General features: G+C 32.5%; 2 protein-coding genes across 5 annotated transcripts in view; both read right to left on the minus strand.

The window, feature by feature from the left end:
• LOC125842607 (long chain acyl-CoA synthetase 4-like) overlaps window positions 1-4,008 on the minus strand; it is a 17,043-nt gene extending 13,035 nt beyond the window's left edge. Inside the window, exons 1-5 of one of the 2 annotated variants that reach the window (XM_049521912.1) lie at window positions 3,976-4,008; window positions 3,537-3,696; window positions 2,211-2,274; window positions 2,017-2,106; window positions 1,503-1,559 (exon numbers count right to left, since the gene is read on the minus strand). In XM_049521912.1, the coding sequence (XP_049377869.1) occupies window positions 1,503-1,559; window positions 2,017-2,106; window positions 2,211-2,274; window positions 3,537-3,685 (360 nt within the window). In that variant the 5' untranslated portion in view covers window positions 3,686-3,696; window positions 3,976-4,008. Of the gene's footprint in view, window positions 1-1,502; window positions 1,560-2,016; window positions 2,107-2,210; window positions 2,275-3,536; window positions 3,697-3,787; window positions 3,864-3,975 lie in introns of those variants that run through there. The other variant, XM_049521911.1, reaches the window with a different exon arrangement.
• Window positions 4,009-6,699: 2,691 nt separating this feature from the next.
• Window positions 6,700-15,908, minus strand: LOC125842404 (mitochondrial inner membrane protein OXA1-like). Of its 3 annotated transcripts, none has more exons than XM_049521703.1 (10): window positions 15,825-15,908; window positions 13,951-14,438; window positions 13,034-13,124; window positions 11,521-11,568; window positions 11,092-11,150; window positions 9,927-10,002; window positions 9,713-9,844; window positions 8,843-8,950; window positions 7,242-7,296; window positions 6,700-7,151 (listed from the first exon to the last, which is right to left on the minus strand). In XM_049521703.1, the coding sequence occupies exons 2-10, from the start codon at window positions 14,424-14,426 to the stop codon at window positions 6,847-6,849; spliced, it is 1,350 nt and encodes a 449-aa protein (XP_049377660.1). In that variant the 5' UTR covers window positions 14,427-14,438; window positions 15,825-15,908; the 3' UTR covers window positions 6,700-6,846. The 3 variants fall into 3 exon arrangements, with proteins under 3 accessions (XP_049377660.1, XP_049377662.1, XP_049377661.1); XM_049521705.1 differs by having other exon boundaries at window positions 13,951-14,434; window positions 15,825-15,894; XM_049521704.1 differs by having other exon boundaries at window positions 13,951-14,461; window positions 15,825-15,887.
• Between the last annotated feature and the right edge of the window lie 3,643 nt (window positions 15,909-19,551).

The following is a 19,551-nucleotide window of genomic DNA, read 5'->3' on the forward strand; positions in this document are numbered from 1 at the left end:
ACATCCGACGAAGAAGAACCTTGAGATTTTCTTCTCATCTCTTCGTTCAAGACACTACTCTTGGCAGAATCCATTGAGATCACACCATCCGGAGCAGAATTTGACAATGAAGTTCTAAATGTTTCCCAAGAGTCTGGTAGGGAACCAAGTAGAAGCAAGCCTTGAAGTTCTTCATCAAATTTAATGCCCATAGCAGATAACTGGTTCATGATCCCCTGAAAATTATTCAGATGGTCTGTCATCGGAGAACCATCATGATACTTTAAACTCAACATCTGCTTTATTAAGAACATTTTATTGTTGCCAGTTTTCCGAGCATACAAACATTCAAGATGCTCCCATAGGGTTCGAGCATGTGTCTCCCCAGAAATATGGTTCAACACATTATCGTCAACCCATTGCCTAATGAATCCACAAACCTGTCTATGCAACAAATTCCACTCTTCATCTGTTTTATTATCAGGCTTTACAGTGGCAAAGATTGGTTGATAAAAATTATTGACATAAAGCAGATCTTCCATTTTTCCCTTCCAAATGGCATAATTAACACCATTTAAAGTAACCATTCTACTTGTGTTGGCTTCCATTGTTTATCCCCAAAAATATAGATATTGCAAACAAAAGTAAATCTTTTCTGATGTGGAAGTTCAGACTGTGCTGCAACTACAGAGCATACTCAGATAAAACCTTGGCTCTGATACCAGTTTGTTGGGAAAAAGCGGACAAGAACAAAAATATATATGGTAAAAGTAATGGAAATAAAATGGGAAAATAATGACACCAAGAATTTTACGTGGAAACCCTTCTAAATAAGGGAAAAACCACGGGCCAAGAGGAGCAACTGATATCGCTATAGTAAGGAATTTTACACTGTATAGTCACGAATACAATACTCAAAGTGACTACTACACACTCAAAAGGAATAACACTCTTTTGATTTCCACCTTACTAAAATATCGCTCACACTCTATTTTTCTTCACAGACTATTTTCTTATATAGTCTATGGAAGCCTCACAGCTCTCTAAATATTTTACTCTCTCTGTGAATTGGTGTGTCTCAAATGAGCAGCCGAAGAGCTCCTTTTATAGATGCAATTGCATTGCACTATTCAAAAATCATGCCACCGAAAAATTTGCATTGCTGCAAATTTTGTTGACAAAAGAAAAAAGTTTGCAGCTATTGTTGACAAACAAATTCAGCCCTCATTTTCTTTACAACAATTGCAGCTGCAATTGTTGACCCAAAAAATTCATGGGATGGACCCCACAATAAGTTGACGTCCAATCCAAACGTTATCATGCTATGAGTAAATATGTCCATGTTATCAGGCAACTCAAGAGCTGTGCCAATATATGAGACAAGAAGAATCATACTAATAGAGTTTCCTTGTCTTAGATATTTGATCTCAATGGAGACCAGACAATTACCAAAAAAGAAAATGTAACAAATAACATGAAACACTCCAGACATACACAAATTAAGCAACAGAAACGAGCAATACCTCCATGCTGATAATCCACTCAGCACAATTGGCACCAAAAATACCACATTTCCCTCCCTAACATAAGATGTCAAATAAACAGGAGGTAAGCTACTAATTGAAATGAATACTCAAGAGGAATATATCAACATGTGAAACTACAAAAATAAACAAAGGACAAAGAGACACATGAAGTACAAAAAGGCTAAGAACAGCATACCTCAATGATGGGAAAAATGAACAGCCAAGGAGGATGATAATCCACATTTAAACATGGAACTAAACTTATGTACCAAAGTGCTGAAAAAGTGCATTAGAAGATGCCTACCATTTCTTGAGAGCTTAAGTGGACCTTCAAGTAAGGGGCACATTGATTTTTAATTGGCTCCTAGTCCTATTAGAACTAGGCAACAAACAAAAAGCTAAATTCCACTAGCTACACTGCTACAGTATTCAATGATGAAACTTTATCATTAGCATTGTTCTCTTGTCAGCCAAATTATCAGCATAATACCATATAGAGTTGAGAACTTACTTTTTCTACACCACAGTTTCGGATGGAGTTCCCTACTTTTATGACAATGTCATACACTTCTTTGTAAGTCTTCCACACATACTTTCCAGGCTGAAGATAAGAGCAACAAATGCAAAAATCAGCTAATTTGAATCAGAAAACAGAATCCTTCTGGAAGTTGAAATTAATGCATAATACTTAAAAGTAAAATATACCTTCCCATCCACAATCTTACGGTGGCCAAGCATTCGGTTGTTAGGATATTTCTCCACTGACAAACTATGACATAGACAAGAAAACATCTTTTAAGTTCTAATAATAGAAAGCAAATTTTTATAAGCATCATCATCAACTAAAAGTAAGATTAACAATGACGCTACATCATGCCAAGGCTGATGCAAGTTCAGTACAGTGACAAGATTTTGGATGAACTTTTTATTCTGAATAAAAGAGTATTATATAAATAAAGCTCAATTTCACTGAAGAAAGAGTAGAAGGCGTGCCATAACTCTAAGCAGCCTCTCTGGAAACCACACAATTAGAAGTATCATAAGCAGAGTTCCGTTAAGGGTTTTCTCAGGAACTGGCAAATAATAGCTGAGATTAACCGAGTAGTCATCGTGTGCATGTAGGGTTGCATAGATAGAATGACAATGACTTCATTGACACATGTTTTCTGGTAACATGAACTGAGTGATATTTCTGGTTCAAGAGTATCCAACACATGTATGTCTTATAATGTTTAAGGCAGTATGATGTCTTTGATGTGTCAAGTGCAACTACCCTCCACATTTCCCATTTAGTATTGGAAAGCAAGCTTTTTGCGAAAATAATTAACAGCCAAAGGGCGGAGATAGCAGCTTTTTACTTGAATTAAGGAGGTCTAAAGATTTTGCAATAAGGAAAAAAATGTCAAAATCAATCTGGGAACTACACATTGACTCATCAAAAATACAAAAAGACTACACCTTTATTGTAAAACTAAACCAAAATGTTCAGACATAGTATTTCCTTTGTCTCAATTTATAAGACACTCTTTGATGTTAAGATGTCCGAAATGTTCGACACCATTCTATTTCTATAACACTTTTTTATCAACCTTTCCAAATCTTAAATTTCTGAGTGTTAAATTTTTCTATCAAATTAACTTTTTAACTATTACTGTAACATTTCACTCCACTATCATAAAGATATATATAGAAGTCAAAACAACAGCTTAGGCTCCATATGAGACAAAGGGAAAACCTTATCTTACAAAAATTAGTAAAAGTGAAGATTTTGCAATACTCATCACATATATAAAAGCTAAAAGACTACACTTTTTCTCTTTGCTAACTCATCCAATAAATACAAAGGCAAATATTAAAATCAGATCAATCAAATTACAAGGTGAAAGGTGAAATCCACCTCGAGTAAGCTGACCCGAACTGACTCAAACACCACAGTTATTTCAAAAAGAAATAAATCCACAAAAATAATTATTTTCCAAAAATGTATTTCCTCGATTAAATAAACCGGTTTTCACCTTGTAAAAATCTTACCGGAAAATATCCCAACAGCTGTCTAAGCCTTCAATCGGCGGTGGAAAACCGTCTTTCGCGAATTTACTCCGATAAACCGGTCCGACTGACGGCTTTCCATCTTTCGCTGGCTTCGCCGGCTCCACTTCGATGATGAATTTCTCCGCCATCTCCGATTCCTCTGTATAAAAAAAATTCAAAAATCGCACAAATCGTCAATATAAATCGATTTTCGCCAAATCGAATTAAAAAAAAAGGTGCAATCTTCGCACAAATCGCCAATATTTTGTAGTTTTTCACGTTTAATTTCGCCAAATCGAGTGAAATAATTAGTGCAGTTTAGGTGAACAGATTAAATCCTAATACATATTTTGATGAATTTTTTTAGTAAATAATTCGAAGGATAATGTGAGATTTACAGCGAAAATGGGATTTTTGAGAACAGAATTACGAGTCTTACGGAGAAATTTTCAGTGTTCTATGCGCAATATATAACTGTATATATAGAAGAGAAGAATATTCCTCCATGCAGGACAAACTATTTTGACGTACCAAGCCCTTATATAAAAAGTCAAGTCCGGTGCATTAACCCTCCCGTTATATGCAATTTTTTAAGAAATTGAATTATCAGGGTCTATTATATATAATTTTATCTTTTTATACATTTTTATATGAAATTGTTTTTATAGTTCAAACATGTTGCAAGAGGCTTCTCGAATGATCAATCTTGTACGTAGTATTATTTTATACTCCTAAGTAAAATTATTTTTATGCTTCAAACATGTGACCTTCATACCAAGCTTTTATATTTTTCACAAAATTTCTCCGAGTACAATTATCTATTGTACGTAATCTTATTTTATATTTCTGCATAAGATTGTTTTTGTTCATATCATAAAATATGATTAGTTACAACTACAACTTTCTGAATATTAAAATCAAATACTTATACTTTTTATATTAGGATATTCTACACTACACTCGTTATAATGTATATTTGTAATAAATTAAGTACGTTAAACATAATTATATTGTATAGATATTTAATGTTATTAACTCTATATTTAATTATCTATTTTAAACGTCCATGTAATGATTCAATTTCAGTTACACGTTATGTATTTTAAAAATAAACGTTTAGTATTTTATATTATGAAAGTTCTACATTTACACCATCTATTAGGTACATATCCCTAACAAAACATATAAATAATTATTTTTAATATACTTAATTACGTATATGCCTATAGGCGGTGTAAATGTAAAATTTCTACAATTTAAAAGTGCATGTATTCAATTTTAAAATGTAGCAGGTTTATTCGAAACGGGGTCATATATAAGGATATTTAGTTTAATAAACTGCATATTTAAAAGCTGTCAAGAGTACTGTCAACAATTGTGGTCTAATGATCAATGAAGTGGATTGAAAACCGTGAGGTCTCAAATTCAATTTTGATTCCATCCAAAGCAAAAATCACTAGGTGATTTCTTCTCATTTTCAAGTATTAGTAGATAGAGTTATTTAGTACATGTACTAGCATGAATAACACATATCGCATAAAAATAATTAAGATGCACACAAACTGATCCAAATATCATGCACATAAAGAAAACCTTAGATTCAAAATACAACTTACTTACACATCGAGAACTTGGAAAATATAACATTGTTCTCCTTTCTCTTCGAGTTCCAATATGAAATTCTAACAAAAATCAAATCAACTCTTCACCAAACTTTTTCAAAATTAGCATATAAACTCCAAATAATATCGTCAAGCATTTTCAATGACACTCGATCTATATAAATAACAATTTTGCAAAATTCAATTTTCCACAAAAATACATTTAGAAGTAACAATCAAAACAAAAATCATAATTAAAGTAATAACGCGATACAACACAATAGGTAATTAGGGGTGTATAAAATCGAACCAAATTGCAAATCAAGTCAAATCGGAAAAAAAACTTGACTAGTAGTTTGGTTTGACTTGGTTTGGTATTGGAAAAAAAAAACCCGACTATAGTTGGGTTGGTTTGGTTTTAACTAAAAAAAGCCAACCCGAGACCAAACCAACCCGATATTATATATGTAATTTTAAAATTTTATTTTATACATAAAAATATTTACTTTGATATAATTTTAAAATATTTCTTATACTATTTCATAGTTTTTATCTTTTAATATATTATTTCAAGTTTAAAACTTAGAATTTGGAATGATCCAATATAGATTATAGTTCATAGATGTTGATAATTATAATAAAACTTAAATCAAAATCAAATTAATACTAATGCAAAAAGAAAATCAATTCAACATTAAGAATGACAATAATATTGAATATTTGTTTTTTAGTTTTACATTGGTTCAGACAATTAAAATACATAATCTAATTTTAATTTTCCTTAAATATTTAGTAATGTAACTAATACTTATTAAACTTATTTTAGCATGATTTAGTACTTTTAAATTATGATCATTTTCATTATGACTTTGCAATATTTATTTTATATGATGATTTCATTATTATTTTTTATTGAATATTTTAGTATCATCAGTACTCATCTCATATTTTGTGTTATTTTCTTTAGAAACACCTTAGATAATTGTATTTTGGTTGGACTAAAGAAGTATTTAGAACACAAGTTAATTATATGTTTGTATGCAAACATTACCGAAAAAATCCAAAAATCTGAAAAAATCTGAGGTTTATTAGTTTGGTTTGATTTATAAATTAAAAAATTCGACACAATGGTTTGGTTTGGTATTTGAAAAACCCGAACCAACTCGAGGTTGAAAAACCCAAAAAAATCCGAATTTTATTAGTTTGTTTTGGTTTATAAATTAAAAAAATTTACACAAATGATTTGATTTGATATTTGAAAAATCCGAACCAACCCGATCATGTACACCCCTATAGGTAACAATCATCCAAACAAACCGTTAGTGAAAATTCTAACTCTGCGAATGCCGGTAGATATGCAAACTGCAAAGGAAGAAACTAAAAAATGGAATTGTTTATTTACAGCAACTATGCATCTTGTGCTGCAGTATATATTCTGGTCACCATTACAAATTTTCTGTGAGTAAACAATATTTATAGAATGCCTATATTCATATTAAAATTGAAACAAAACAAAAAAAAAGAGTACTAAGTTTCTGATGGTATCTATATGAATCTCTGCAATTCTCAAGAATCATGAACTTTATGGAAAAAATGAGCTTCTGCAACAATTATCTTGACTAATATAACTTTTAATTGCGTATACGCGCCATCAATAACCAATAACTAGCGATCTGCTTGACTAATTTTTCACTTTTAATCATGCGTGTTCATCGCCTCTTCTTGTTGTTCTTTCTTCTTTTTACCTGTTTCTCCAAGGTTGCGATCCTTTGACCAAGAACAGAGTGCGATGATGATGATGATGACGACGATGATGATGATAAACCTTGACTTGTGGGTTCTGATGCCACAGCAGGCGATGATTGCATGTGCTGTTGTTCTGCTATCTGCTTATGTGCTGCAGCATATTTCTTGAGAGTTTCGAAAAATGGGAGTCCCGGTTTTTGTTCAGATTTAGGAGTGACAGGTATTATAGGAACGCCAAGAAACTTCTTAACCGCGGGTCTTTTAACCACTGACAAACAAGAAGACACAAGATTATAAGTGAAACATGTTTGACAAGGAGATGAATGCTTCTGCAGGAAATGAACCAAAATATACTAACCTAATCCGTATGTGAGTGAAAATAGATTTGAGGTCATCCAATAGCAGAATACTGCCTGCAATGAAACAAGCGCATCCTTAATGTTAATGGTCTTGATTCATCAACATATCGATATGACAAAGGAAACAATAAACCGAGCAAGAACTCAAATCAATTCCAAACACGAAGCACATAACATTTACAAGGATTATGTGGCACATAAAGAATTATCAAACAAACATGACAGTTCATACGCACCAAAAAAGACACATTCTAAAGAGAAGTGAAAAGAGCTAGCACGCACATGAAAGCACATACAAAGGACGAGACCTACATGAACTCAATAAATACATCTAAATGGACTAGAACAAAATAAAATAAAAACTAACAAACATATGGTTTTAAAGTTTTTCTCAGGAGACTACCTATCTGAAAGAAATACCAAATCTTAGATAGGCTTTTTCTTAAGATAACAACTCCAAGGATAAAATGATGCTTTCTTGATGAGACCGTGCCTATTGACAACCTCAAGTGAAGGCCATTGAGGCTCTCATAGCAACATCTGCATTTGGCTAATCACATCGACAATGTCATTCATGAAAATGCACCAGCACATCAGAATAACATCTATGCTTGAAGTTATGCAGCAAGAGGTGCTTTAATGTCATTGACAATCCAGTTGCATGCTCATAAGACTAGAACCGGATTTTATGATAAAGCATACCTGAGCACATGCAAGCAATTTCCCAAGGATAAATTTCACTAGGTCACGAAGACAGAAAATTGATAAAATAGATCATGGATGAGACTAAGAAAAAGTAACACCCTTGGCCATGTGGCATAGATGAAATGGATGAAATTACATCAGCAACAGGATAAAAGGAATAAGAGTTGTAATCACAATTTGTGACACCATGCATAAACCAACTACAAACATGAGTGCTGCGACTAAATAAGCATGGATTGAGAAAGGTGAATTGTCTAGGTGTTCAATAATTAGTTTTCATGTTTGTAACGTGACTAATAATTATTGGGCACCCGTGTTTGTAACTTGAATACACCATGAATAGTTATTGGGCACTCATGTTTGTAACTTGACCAATAATGTGGTAAAAAGAACCAAATGCATATTGGCAAGGCTCAGAAAAGAATCGCAGACCACCGAAGAAAAAGAATAAAGGGAAGAAAACTATTTTATTCATCTAGATTTCCATCATCAAACAGTCCATTAATCTTCAGAAAAGGAATTGCATCGCCACCCAATTCAAATATCACATTTAATTAATCTAAAAGGCAAACAGCTGATGATAGATCCTCCACAAGGCTCTGTTAACTTTTGCATTACTAAATATATGCTGCCACTCTTTTCTTATGCATGGTAGTTATGGAAGAAATGTCCAGGGATATACTCAACAATCAAAAACAAAAGATAATGCATGTTCTCAATCAGGAAACCAGGAAAAAAATAAAGAAGAAAATAACGGTTGGACACAGACAATATGAATTGAAAGCATATCTATGTACTTCTGATGTAAAGTTCTACCTCAGATTCCTCAAAACGTAGGCAAATAGGATTGATACATGATAAAACCATTATACATGAGTTGGTTTGGATTATTTACCTTGGGAAAACCAGCAGTAAATGGGATAGTCAATGCAGCAAAGGCCCGTGAGACATTTTTTATAGTTTTAGCTGAAGGATTTCCTTCCAGTCCTTCTTGAGCATTGCACTGAGAAAGAATAAACTCTGGTTAACAAAAATGTCCAGAAATTACATTGTGTGAAGATATCTCGATAAAGACAGCAGGATTTGTTAACGACTAGTAAAGAACTGAGCTTGATATCAACATAAACAGGATAATCTTTATGCACTTTCAGTATTGCCCCACAAAATAAATCAAATGCGGAAATTTGAGGGAGACATGCAAGGAAGCAACATCGAGGCACTACACCAGAGTCAGATTTAAAGGTGATAGAAAGCAGGCATTGTGAACCTAGAATAAAAAGGAGACCAGTGCCAAAACACCAGGACGCATCTAATCATTAAATTACACATGAGCTTAAAACATTATCTCCATTGATGCATGATTGCATTCAAGATGAACAAGCAATGTCCAGCAAGTAGCATGATTTAACAAGAGAAACTAAGATCAATATGATGCAACAACATAAGTAATCAAGACTGTTAAGAGCTTGAGGTCAAAGCTCAAATTGCGCAGAATTTTAGTCTCTAAATTTACAATCGTTTCAATTAATCTCTATAGGAAAATTTACCCTAGCCGGTATTCCCCTGTTTAAATTATTAACCGAATCTCTACTCTCTCGTAAGAAAATAAAAATAAAAAGGGGAAGTTCTCTATACATCCTAAACTGTAAACAGCATCATCAAGCTTCTGCAATCGTCCAGAATAATGCTCCATTAGAGAACAGGAAAAGGTATAGTCAATGAAGGCACCATAAAGCAATGCACTGAAAAAAAAAGGACAACTCACCTCCACCGTTATCCAGAAAGTCAATGCCGTCAAAACTGGGAAGATGTACATACTATCTGTAACAGTTAAATCAGTAAACCATAATACTCCCCCCTGTTTGAAAGAAGGGACTTTTTCCACCATGTTTGAAATCTGCATTTTAAGGTGATAAATGAAGTCTAAATGATGAAAATAGTTGGGAGGGGAATAGACAGCAGAGAGGGGATAATCTTACAGCCATAAAGAAACTGACAAAGATTGGCCCTTGTATTAAAATTCCTTTTAAGGGAGTGAAGGGTGTAACTCCATATCTGAAAGAATGTCATAGATTTCATAGGTCAATAATCATATGAAATAATCAACTTAAACCATCACTTCTATACAAGTACTATTATCATCATTTATAAAATCATGGCAAGTGCTAGAAAGAGCAAGTGGCGAACCCAGAATTTTCAAGTCACGGTTGCTCAACTGTCTTTAATGTAGAGTTGTATACTTCTTGAGATTGGGTGCTTTAATCCAGAATTTTATGTTATTACTCCCTCAGTCCCCAATTTATGTGAAAGTGTTTGACTGGGCACAAGGTTCAAGAAAGAAAGGAAGGTTTTTGAAATTTGTGGTCTAAAATAACCCATAGATATTTGGGTAACTATAAATCATCTCATTAAGGGTAAAATGGGGAGAAAAATTAAATTATTACTAAATATAGAAAGGTGTAATTTTTTTGGGGACTGAGTAAAAAGAAAAAGAGTGTCCCAAAAATTGGGACGGGGGGAGTACTTATTTCCTATAAAAAAATCAAGTGTTTGGGTTTTATACAAACAAGCACCCAATAGAACATCTAAGGAGGCAATAGAAACCAGGAAAGGCCAACTCCAGAAGTAGGGTAAATGTCTGAAGGATCATCAGCACTGAACTTCAAAGAAATAGGAAGTCCCTACATGATTAAAAAATGGAATGGATACCCAAAAATCCCATTTATATCTTTAGAAGTGTTGATTGATGACCTGAATACCAGTCTCAATTAAAAATTTTCATTTTTGTCAGTTCCTCTTTAGAGTCCTGTAGGTGCAAATTGCAATTATGATCCTTTAAGAGGAGAAATTAAGATGATCTACTCAAACTATTTGCATGTCGAATCTATATGTATCAGGACAACCATTTAGAAGTTCAACTGTAGTTGAATGCAAAACAAATGTTAGAATAAGAGGAAAAATGTACTCGGTAATTAAAAAGTTAACCACAAAAGTAAATTTGCAGTCTTTACGGGAGAAAAGGAAAAAAGAGGATTTGTGGGTATGCCTCCATATGAGAAGCTAGTTATGTTTTATCAGCTACACCAGGTGCAACTGAAACAAGTCATACAATAGTCGCTGGATCATTAACTAAAAGTTGCTTACTCCTTCATAGCTGCCTGCATTCTTTGTTGACCTTCAGCCACAGCTGCTGGAGCCATACCCTAGTAAAAAGGTAAAAAGTTTAATAAGGCAATTCTGGCATGCTAGCTTATTAGAAGGAAAATGTCATGAGAGGTAGAAAACCAAATCAGTATGGACGCATTGATATATTGGCTAATTCAGAAAAATATACATCGATTTGTAGTTAGTAAATAAGAGATGATAATAACGAGGTCTAGAGTCTAAGAATATTGTAAGAAAGCACAAAGGCGCAGCGCAATAATCAGTGAATTCTATTAAAATATCCAACTGGATGACATAAACTAATAGGTGTCTCATCGCTAAAAAGCATTACAATGAGGTCAAATAATATAAAACAAATGGCTGGCTCTACCAAAAGGGACCAAAGAAAAGAATCATATTAAAACCTACCCTGTTTTGCATCTCTTCGTTAATTTCATCCAGTTTTGGCTTCAGAATCTGCAGAAAACATGCTTGTTAGTAAAATAAATTGATGGACAGTGAATTCCACCTGAAAAAACCGAAACAGGATGAGTAGCCAAGAAAATCGAAATTAGAGAAGATAATAGACCATGATAAATTAATGGAAATAACTATAATTCTTTAAAGGAAGATTTGATTCAGATGAGCAAATAGTTGGTTAATTCAACATTTTAACAAAGTGAATAAAAGATCACGAGAACTCTGACTAAGTGAATTTCAGATAGCAGGTCTCACATCAAATAAAGGGAAGGATTGTGATAAGTTGATGGCCAATGTAAAATAGTCGAACTTTTAAGTATCTACTGAGCTAAGAGAAGGGAACCCAATCATCACTGTCTGTTTCAGATTACAGAGAAGCATAACCACCTTACTCCTCAGACTTTGCAAAGACACTTTTCATTATGCAAAACATGTGTACGCCGAATAAAACCAGTTTACCAAATAATTTGTGAAATGCCTCAAGTACCATCCCATATCCCTCCAATAAATGCTATAATAAAATGCTTTATATGACCATGAAGGTAATAATGCTTGTTTTATGCAACTTACAACTGGAAAACACATGTCATATGTTTGTACTTGCAGGTAGCAGTTCCTACTAATGAACTGCTAACACTAAAATATGAAGACATTTGAAGTTTGATTGAAGACTGCAAAGAATTCTGTTACAGCAACTAAAAATGGGTTTATTTCATAAACTATCTACAAGGCACTATGCTGTCTTCACTTTGTTTTTTGATAGGTTACAACTTACAACAGTATTTTTAATGCAGGGATACTATCATGTATCTCACTCAAAGTTCATAGGCTCGTAGCTAGGACTCCTATCCTACTTAAAAGCAATAATCTCAATACAGCTGCTTCACAATTATATTTAGGAGCACAAAAGATCAAGAACAACTAAAAAAGAATCTACAACAGAGTAAAAATGGAAGCCTTCATGTTAGGGTTTGCAAATGTCCTTATGCCCAATCAAGAAAGTTGGAAACCAATTGGACGCATCTTTTGTTGCAAACAATGCGAATGTATATGAGGTGAGCAAAAAGCCTTTCCCCGGATCCTAGTATTAACTCAAAAAGAGCATTTATCCATCACCTACTTCATTTGCTGAGCTTCCTCTTTTTCTAAGACAACACCTTTGCCACCGGTCCACCGCTCAACTTAAATTTCTGACTTCACTTTCCACTTTCTTTCCTGAAACTTTAAGATAAACCAGTGTCCTAAATGGGCCTTAAGATCCTATTCGACGGTCACCAGTGCATTAAAATGGTTACCAGAACTGCCTTAATAAGTTAATAAATAAACAAAGAGACACGTAAAAAATAAACTTGGAAAGGCTCCTCGAGCTTCTGAAATGCCTTACAATCCTTGCAGGTTTGGAAAGAATTGACAGGAGTGCTTAAGCAAGACAAAGGTTAAGATGCATTACAGAGAAACTTACCGCAAATTTTGTAGTAGCCTTGAGCTGATTAATCATCAATGGAAGAGTTATACATCGAATAACAATAGTTGTAGCGATAATTGATGCCCACCTAGAGAAAATTCAAATTTCCAAAACAAAGTGGTCAGTCATTTTGTCACAACATATAGCACAAGTTGATTTCAACTTGTCAATGTTATATTACAACTAAGACAGAAACAAACTGTGTATGTTAAGGTTTCCTAAGGCATTTCAGATGAAATATTTCTTCCATCCGTTGAAATTCTGAGAAAAACTCTCATAAACCAAAATTAAAAGCACCCTAAAGTTGCAACAAGAAAAGAGAGAGCTTCAACGTAAGTAAATAGATTCATAAACCTTTTTCTTCACGACGGGAAAGACTTCAGGAACATGTTTCCTTTCCCTCATTAATCCAAAAAAAAAATGGGAATGAGTTGTTTATGGATCAAGGGTGTGTTCGGTATGGAGAAAATATTTTCCATGATTAGTTGGTATCAAAATTTTTAAAAAACACCTTGTCTAAACAAGTAACTTTAGAATTAGGAAAATGACTTCACGGGTGAAAGCAGGAAAAACAAATTCCATGAGAGGCATCTCATTCTTCCCCCCATCCTCCAACACACCCAATCTCACCCCAACCCCCCACAGCCCCCACCTCACACTTCTACCCCCTACCCTCACCTTTATAGCATTTGCCTAAATTTTATATAAATATTTTTGGGACAATATTTTGTACTTACTTACCAAATACCAGAAAATAAGTAAGAAAACAACTTATTTTCCAAGAAAACGTTTTGTTTCATACCAAATACACCCCAAACTATCCCTCGAATTTATTGAACCAGGAATAACTATACCACTCTCTTTCCTCTACAGTACTACATCAATTGAAAGAAGCAATATCGTGCAAAACATACCAATCAAACCCAGTAAAAATATGAACATAATCGATCAAATACTGCAATGCCTTCACCGGCAAATACGAGTCCGCAGCAGCAATTGCCACCTCATTCACTGCTGGAACTTGAGAAGCTACTGCTTCAACAGCCTTATCAGCCAGCTCAGCAACTTCACTGATGTACTCTATCTTCTCTGCTCCTCCACCAACACTACTAGACATATTCCTGGTAAACATAGGCCCCGAATTCATCGGAATCATGAGGTGTGAAGGGAAAAATCTCCGATTTTGAAATGGGTTTTTAGAGCCATTAAAACTGTTAATTTCACTTCTGGCATAACAAGGTTGAAAAAAACTGGAAATTCTTGAATTTTCACAACTGGGTAAGTCGTGGGTTTTACGATCATCATCATGGGTGTAACAAATTGCTGGAGCAGCTCCTTTTTGCTGATAAAGAAACTTAGCTCTTGTTGTTAAGCTTCGCCGATAAGCCATTTGATTTGCTTCCTTCAAAATATGAACTTCTTTAGCTGAAAAATTAGTAATTCAAACACCAAGACTACAACAACAACAGCATACCCAGTACAATCAGTGGTAGAGACAAGAGTTTTACTAAAGGCATTTAAAATATGAAGAAGTAAACACACAAAAAAGTCAAAGGGGTTTCAATATCTACTAGATATACATAAAAAATCACTTCAACCATGTACAAACAGTAAAAAAAAAATTGCAAATGAACACCTTGACCCGGCCCCGAGTATAATCCCACCGCTACACAGACCTTACTCCTACTTTATGAAGGTAAAATGGTTGTTTCCGATAGACTCTTGGCTCAAGAAAGACTAAACCTTTATAAACATTATACAATTATGAGGCACAGAAAAATACAAAATGATTAAAGAATACCAAAATAACACTATCCGAATCCAATTATACTCAAATTATTAATTCAAACACCAAAGACTACCTACAACAACAACATACCCATTATAATCTCACAAGTGGAGTCTGGAAGGGTAGTGGAGCATGTACGCAGTCTTATGATACACAATTAAGGAGTTAGAGATAGATTTAGCCTTCCAGAAAGTAGTTAATTCTGCTAGTCAGCTACAGTGAAAGCAGTTAGGCAATTATACCTGATTTCTGTTAGATTAGTGAATCAATAGCGGTACATTTCAGTCATTCAATTACTATATAGCTTGTAATCAACTCATTATACAATCATATATGAAAATACAAAATTATTCTTTCTTCCTAAACTCTTTCTTCTCTCTTAATTCTTCTTCTTCAACTATCTTCTCGAGGTTACTTTTGAAACAGTTATTCGATCCTCGAATTCATTGAGAATTCCTGCAATCGAGTAACATCTTACCCCTACCTTACGAAGGTAATGGGTATGTTTCCGATATACCCTCGGCTCAAGAAAAACTAAACCTTTATAATCCACACACAGAAAAAATACAAAATGATTGAAGCATACCAAAATAACACTATATACTCAAATTAGTAATTCGAACACCAAAGACTACTATTACAACAACATACTACAATAACATACCAGTATAATCCTACAAGTGGAGTCTAGAGAGGGTAGTGTGTACACAGCCTAACCCCTACCTCTAAAAGGTAAAAGTGGTTGTTTTCAATAGACCATCACCTCAAGAAAGACTAAACCTTTACAATCATTCAGCAATTATGAGGCATAAAAAATACAAAATAATTGAAGAACACCAAAGTAATACTATTCAGATTCAGTTTAAACTCAAATTCAAGATCCCCATTTGGGGGAAAATAAAAATAATTGAACTTGTGATTCCATTGATTGAAATTGGTGATGGCTACAAATTTAATAATAATACAATAGAAGAAGAGTACTAAAGATTGAGGACTTACAGTTAAATGTTATGGTTGGAGTTGGATCCAACAAGCAACTGAAACAGGGGAAAAGGGTTTAGGCGTGGGGTTTAAGGTTTATGGCTAATGCATTTCAAAAAGAGAAAATGACAAAAATGGTCCCTTAAGTTTCAGGTAGGTTCAAAAAAAGTTCTTTTTTAAGTATTGACTAAACATTTTTGGTTCTTTGAGTTTGTCAAAAGTTAATATTTCTAGTCTCCGATAAATATTTGCCGAACTTCATATGTTAGTTTGATGTCGATAGTAGAAAAAAAAAATTCATCATAGACATCAATAAAGTCTTATTAAATCCTAAAAAATATGTAAATTGAGGAGAAAATCTTTTCTGGTGTTTATACAATAAACAATAAGAACTAAAATGAAGTTGAAGCTATTCAAGGTTAAAGTGACTTTACAGTATGCCACGTCTTATTTCAGATTAGCCAAATAGTTATGTTGGATGGATTAGCGTCCACCTCCTCTTCGATATTTTTTTTTTTTGTGTCAAGTGATCCTCTATCATTTCTTCTTTTTACGATATGTTAATCTATATAAATCGCAAAAAATGAATATTTGAATCATAGAATCAAACCGACTAAATAATAATAAACAAAACTTGGATGGCGGTAGTAGTGGAATTTCTAGCTAGCTAATGGAAAAAGAATATTTTCCAAGAATGATAAAGTACCAAGTGGGAAAAAATAAATGTTCTTACTAGTAATGCAATTATAGCTAGCTATTGGAAAAGAATATTCAACAAATTATTTATATATTATAAATATTTAATACTTTAGAGTAACAAAAATGTGACATGTTAGACTAGCAATATATATATATATATATTAGTAGTCTCTTTCCATGAAACTTAGTACCGACATTTTTGACACATAAAAAGGTAAGCTATTTATCACATAATGCTTTTAAATATTTTTAAATTATTAACTATCAACATATATTTACACTTCTTTTTTATCTAATTTTAAATATTTTAAATTTGATTAAACGACTTCACAATTGCTAAAGAAGTTCCAAAAATCATCAAATTTCGAGTTTCAATTTGGATATAAAAGTCAATATATTCCGTCATCGAAAATAAGATCTTCTCTAGTCCACTTTTTCTCTTATTGAGTCTGATTCATATTATGAATAGTGTCACATAAATTAAAACGAAATAAAAAATTATATATATATATTATATTTAATAAAAATATAACTTAGTGTTTGAATTCATTGATTGACATGAAGGTAGTGCAACACGGTACGTACTATGCTCTTTAGCATGTCCTGGAAGGACGCGTGGCAGTTGGCAATAACGAGTTCAATATTTTATGTATACACCAAAAAAAAAAAGACACGTATTATCTGTTCATTTAAGATTCGAAAAAGGATCGCATTCCACACAAATAAATTTTTAAAAGAATTTTAAATCATTTACACAATCAATTCACAATTATCAATAATATGAAGAACTGTATCCTCAATGTAAACTAAAGTTTATTCAGTGTTCAATATTTAATTTGAGCCCTAATTAATATGAATTTGAATCGAAAAGTCTTATTCAGGGACATAGATAACATAGAAATTGTGTATACACCTAAATTCAAAAAAAAAATAGTTCAAATTTCGTATTTATTTGTTATATATATAAATATATAACTTTAGATTTTAAATTCATCACAATTTCATTTTATAAATAAAACACATTTTTTTTATCGAAGACGAATAGAAATTCTATCACATAGTATTATTCTACTCCATATGTGCTTTATTCTCTCTATAAAAAGTCTAATCAACCATTAACACATGCATATACTACACACTTCACAACTCTCTCTCTCTCTCTCTCTTCTTTCTCTCTCTAAATTATTGTTTTTTGGCTGATTTTTTCTTTGCTTCACAAAATCTTCAACTTTCTCAGCTCATAAGAAAGAAAAAAATAGTAATAATGGGGAATTGCATGGAAACATGTTTATTACAAAGAGAAGAAGAATTAGAGGATCAAATTGTTCATGAACAAGAAATGGAGGGTGAAACTGTCAAAGCAAAAGAAAATGTGGTGGAGAAAAATAATATTATGAGAATGAAGATGGTTTTGAGTAAAGAAGAATTGGAAAGTTTATTGGTTCAATTGAAACTTAATGAAGGGAAATGTTTAGAGGAATTATTGGGAGAAATTGAAATGGAAAGAAGAAGAAAAGAAAATAATAGAAGTGATTATAAGTGGAAACCATCTTTAGAAAGTATTATAGAGAGCCCAGAAATTCAAGAGATGATGGATAGATCATGAGATTCATTTTTTTTTAAATGGAAGCTCAATGCACAAAGTATCTCGTATTAACAATGATTGTATCTCATGAGATGTGATTTAAACAGTCTACGATCTAATACATACATTATAAGTTATTTTCATGACTTAAATTTATGACCTATAAATCATAGGAGATAATTTTATTATTGCTCAAACGCTTCCTCGATAGATGATGAGATTCCCCCAAAAAAATAAAAAATGCACACATTTTTGTCTATTTTTCTTTTCCTTATTTGTTCAATTCTTTTTCTACTGTACTACTCTATGTATTGAGTTTCCCATTATTTGGTATTTTGTTATGTAGTTTTTGAGTTTTGTGTTGGTAATTTTTCTCGGTTTATTAAACCTTGTTTGAATGGTTGTTATCCGTGATATTATATTGTTTTGTTAGTTTAATATAACAATTGTTTTGATAGTTATTTAAATTTTATCGTATCGTATCGTTTAGATTCATTGTTAGATAACGATAAAGAGTTTCATTTGTGTAACATCAATTCTAAATGCTTGAAGAATTAAATGTTACATTTTTTAAAGACCGAAAGTTGTTAGAATATCATTAATAGCCTTAAGGTGTTTATCCACCTACCAAACCCTTTCAAATGTAATCGTATTTGACCTTGATTAGTAACCATTGAAAAAGAGAGGAAAAATGGGTTCAATGTATAGAAAACTGAGCAAATAGAGAAACAGATTGACTCAATTTATATATTTAAAATAATCATTCAATCATTTAGCTAGAATCACCAACCCTTTATTTTATTTTATATATTTTTAAATAATTATATTAATCAATAGTTAAGTTTTAACTTCAAGTATCAAAATCTCACACTTAAAATAATTAAAGGCTAAATGTGCATAGTCAAATAACACAAGGACTAAAGCTAGCATATGCAATAATACATGGACTAAAACCCCTATTTCCCCTATATTTTATTTTACCTTTTTATATTAGCTCTAACTAATACCCTTTTTTGTAGGTTTATTATTCAAATCATTAACGTCTAATATTATTTAACGACAAAGAATAATACAAAATAATACACTATGATATATAATAGGGAAAATTACGCGTATAAACAAATATATACTAGTTAATTACTTAACATAGCTATAGTTTGTTTTAATTACAATTTGCGACCTACTTTTAGCTATAATTACGCGACTCAACTTTTTAGTTTTGTATAATTCGCATGTTTGTATAATTCGGAATTTGTATAATAAAATCTATATAATTCAAAATTTGTCTAATATAATTTGTATAACTATTTACACTTTTGATGTTTTTAATTGTATAAATTTATTATTTCGAGTTTATACAAAAATAACTGAATTATACAAATGTACTCGCGAATTATACAAACCTGCAAATTATACAAATTCACAAATTATACAAACGAGACAACTTAAACTGTAGTTTCA

Source organism: Solanum stenotomum, chromosome 10 (genome assembly GCF_019186545.1).
Source record: "Solanum stenotomum isolate F172 chromosome 10, ASM1918654v1, whole genome shotgun sequence".
Classification (NCBI taxonomy): domain Eukaryota; kingdom Viridiplantae; phylum Streptophyta; class Magnoliopsida; order Solanales; family Solanaceae; genus Solanum; species Solanum stenotomum.

What these genes read in the sequence shown, in the direction of transcription:
- LOC125842404 (XM_049521703.1), bottom strand. Translation starts at nt 14,426, where the DNA reads ATGGCTTATCGGCGAAGCTTAACAACAAGAGCTAAGTTTCTTTATCAG. An exon ending in ATTTTTACTGGGTTTGATTG is followed by an intron (nt 13,125 to 13,950) that starts GTATGTTTTGCA and finishes AATTTTCTCTAG; the next exon opens with GTGGGCATCAATTATCGCTA. An exon ending in AGGCTACTACAAAATTTGCG is followed by an intron (nt 11,569 to 13,033) that starts GTAAGTTTCTCT and finishes TGTTTTCTGCAG; the next exon opens with ATTCTGAAGCCAAAACTGGA.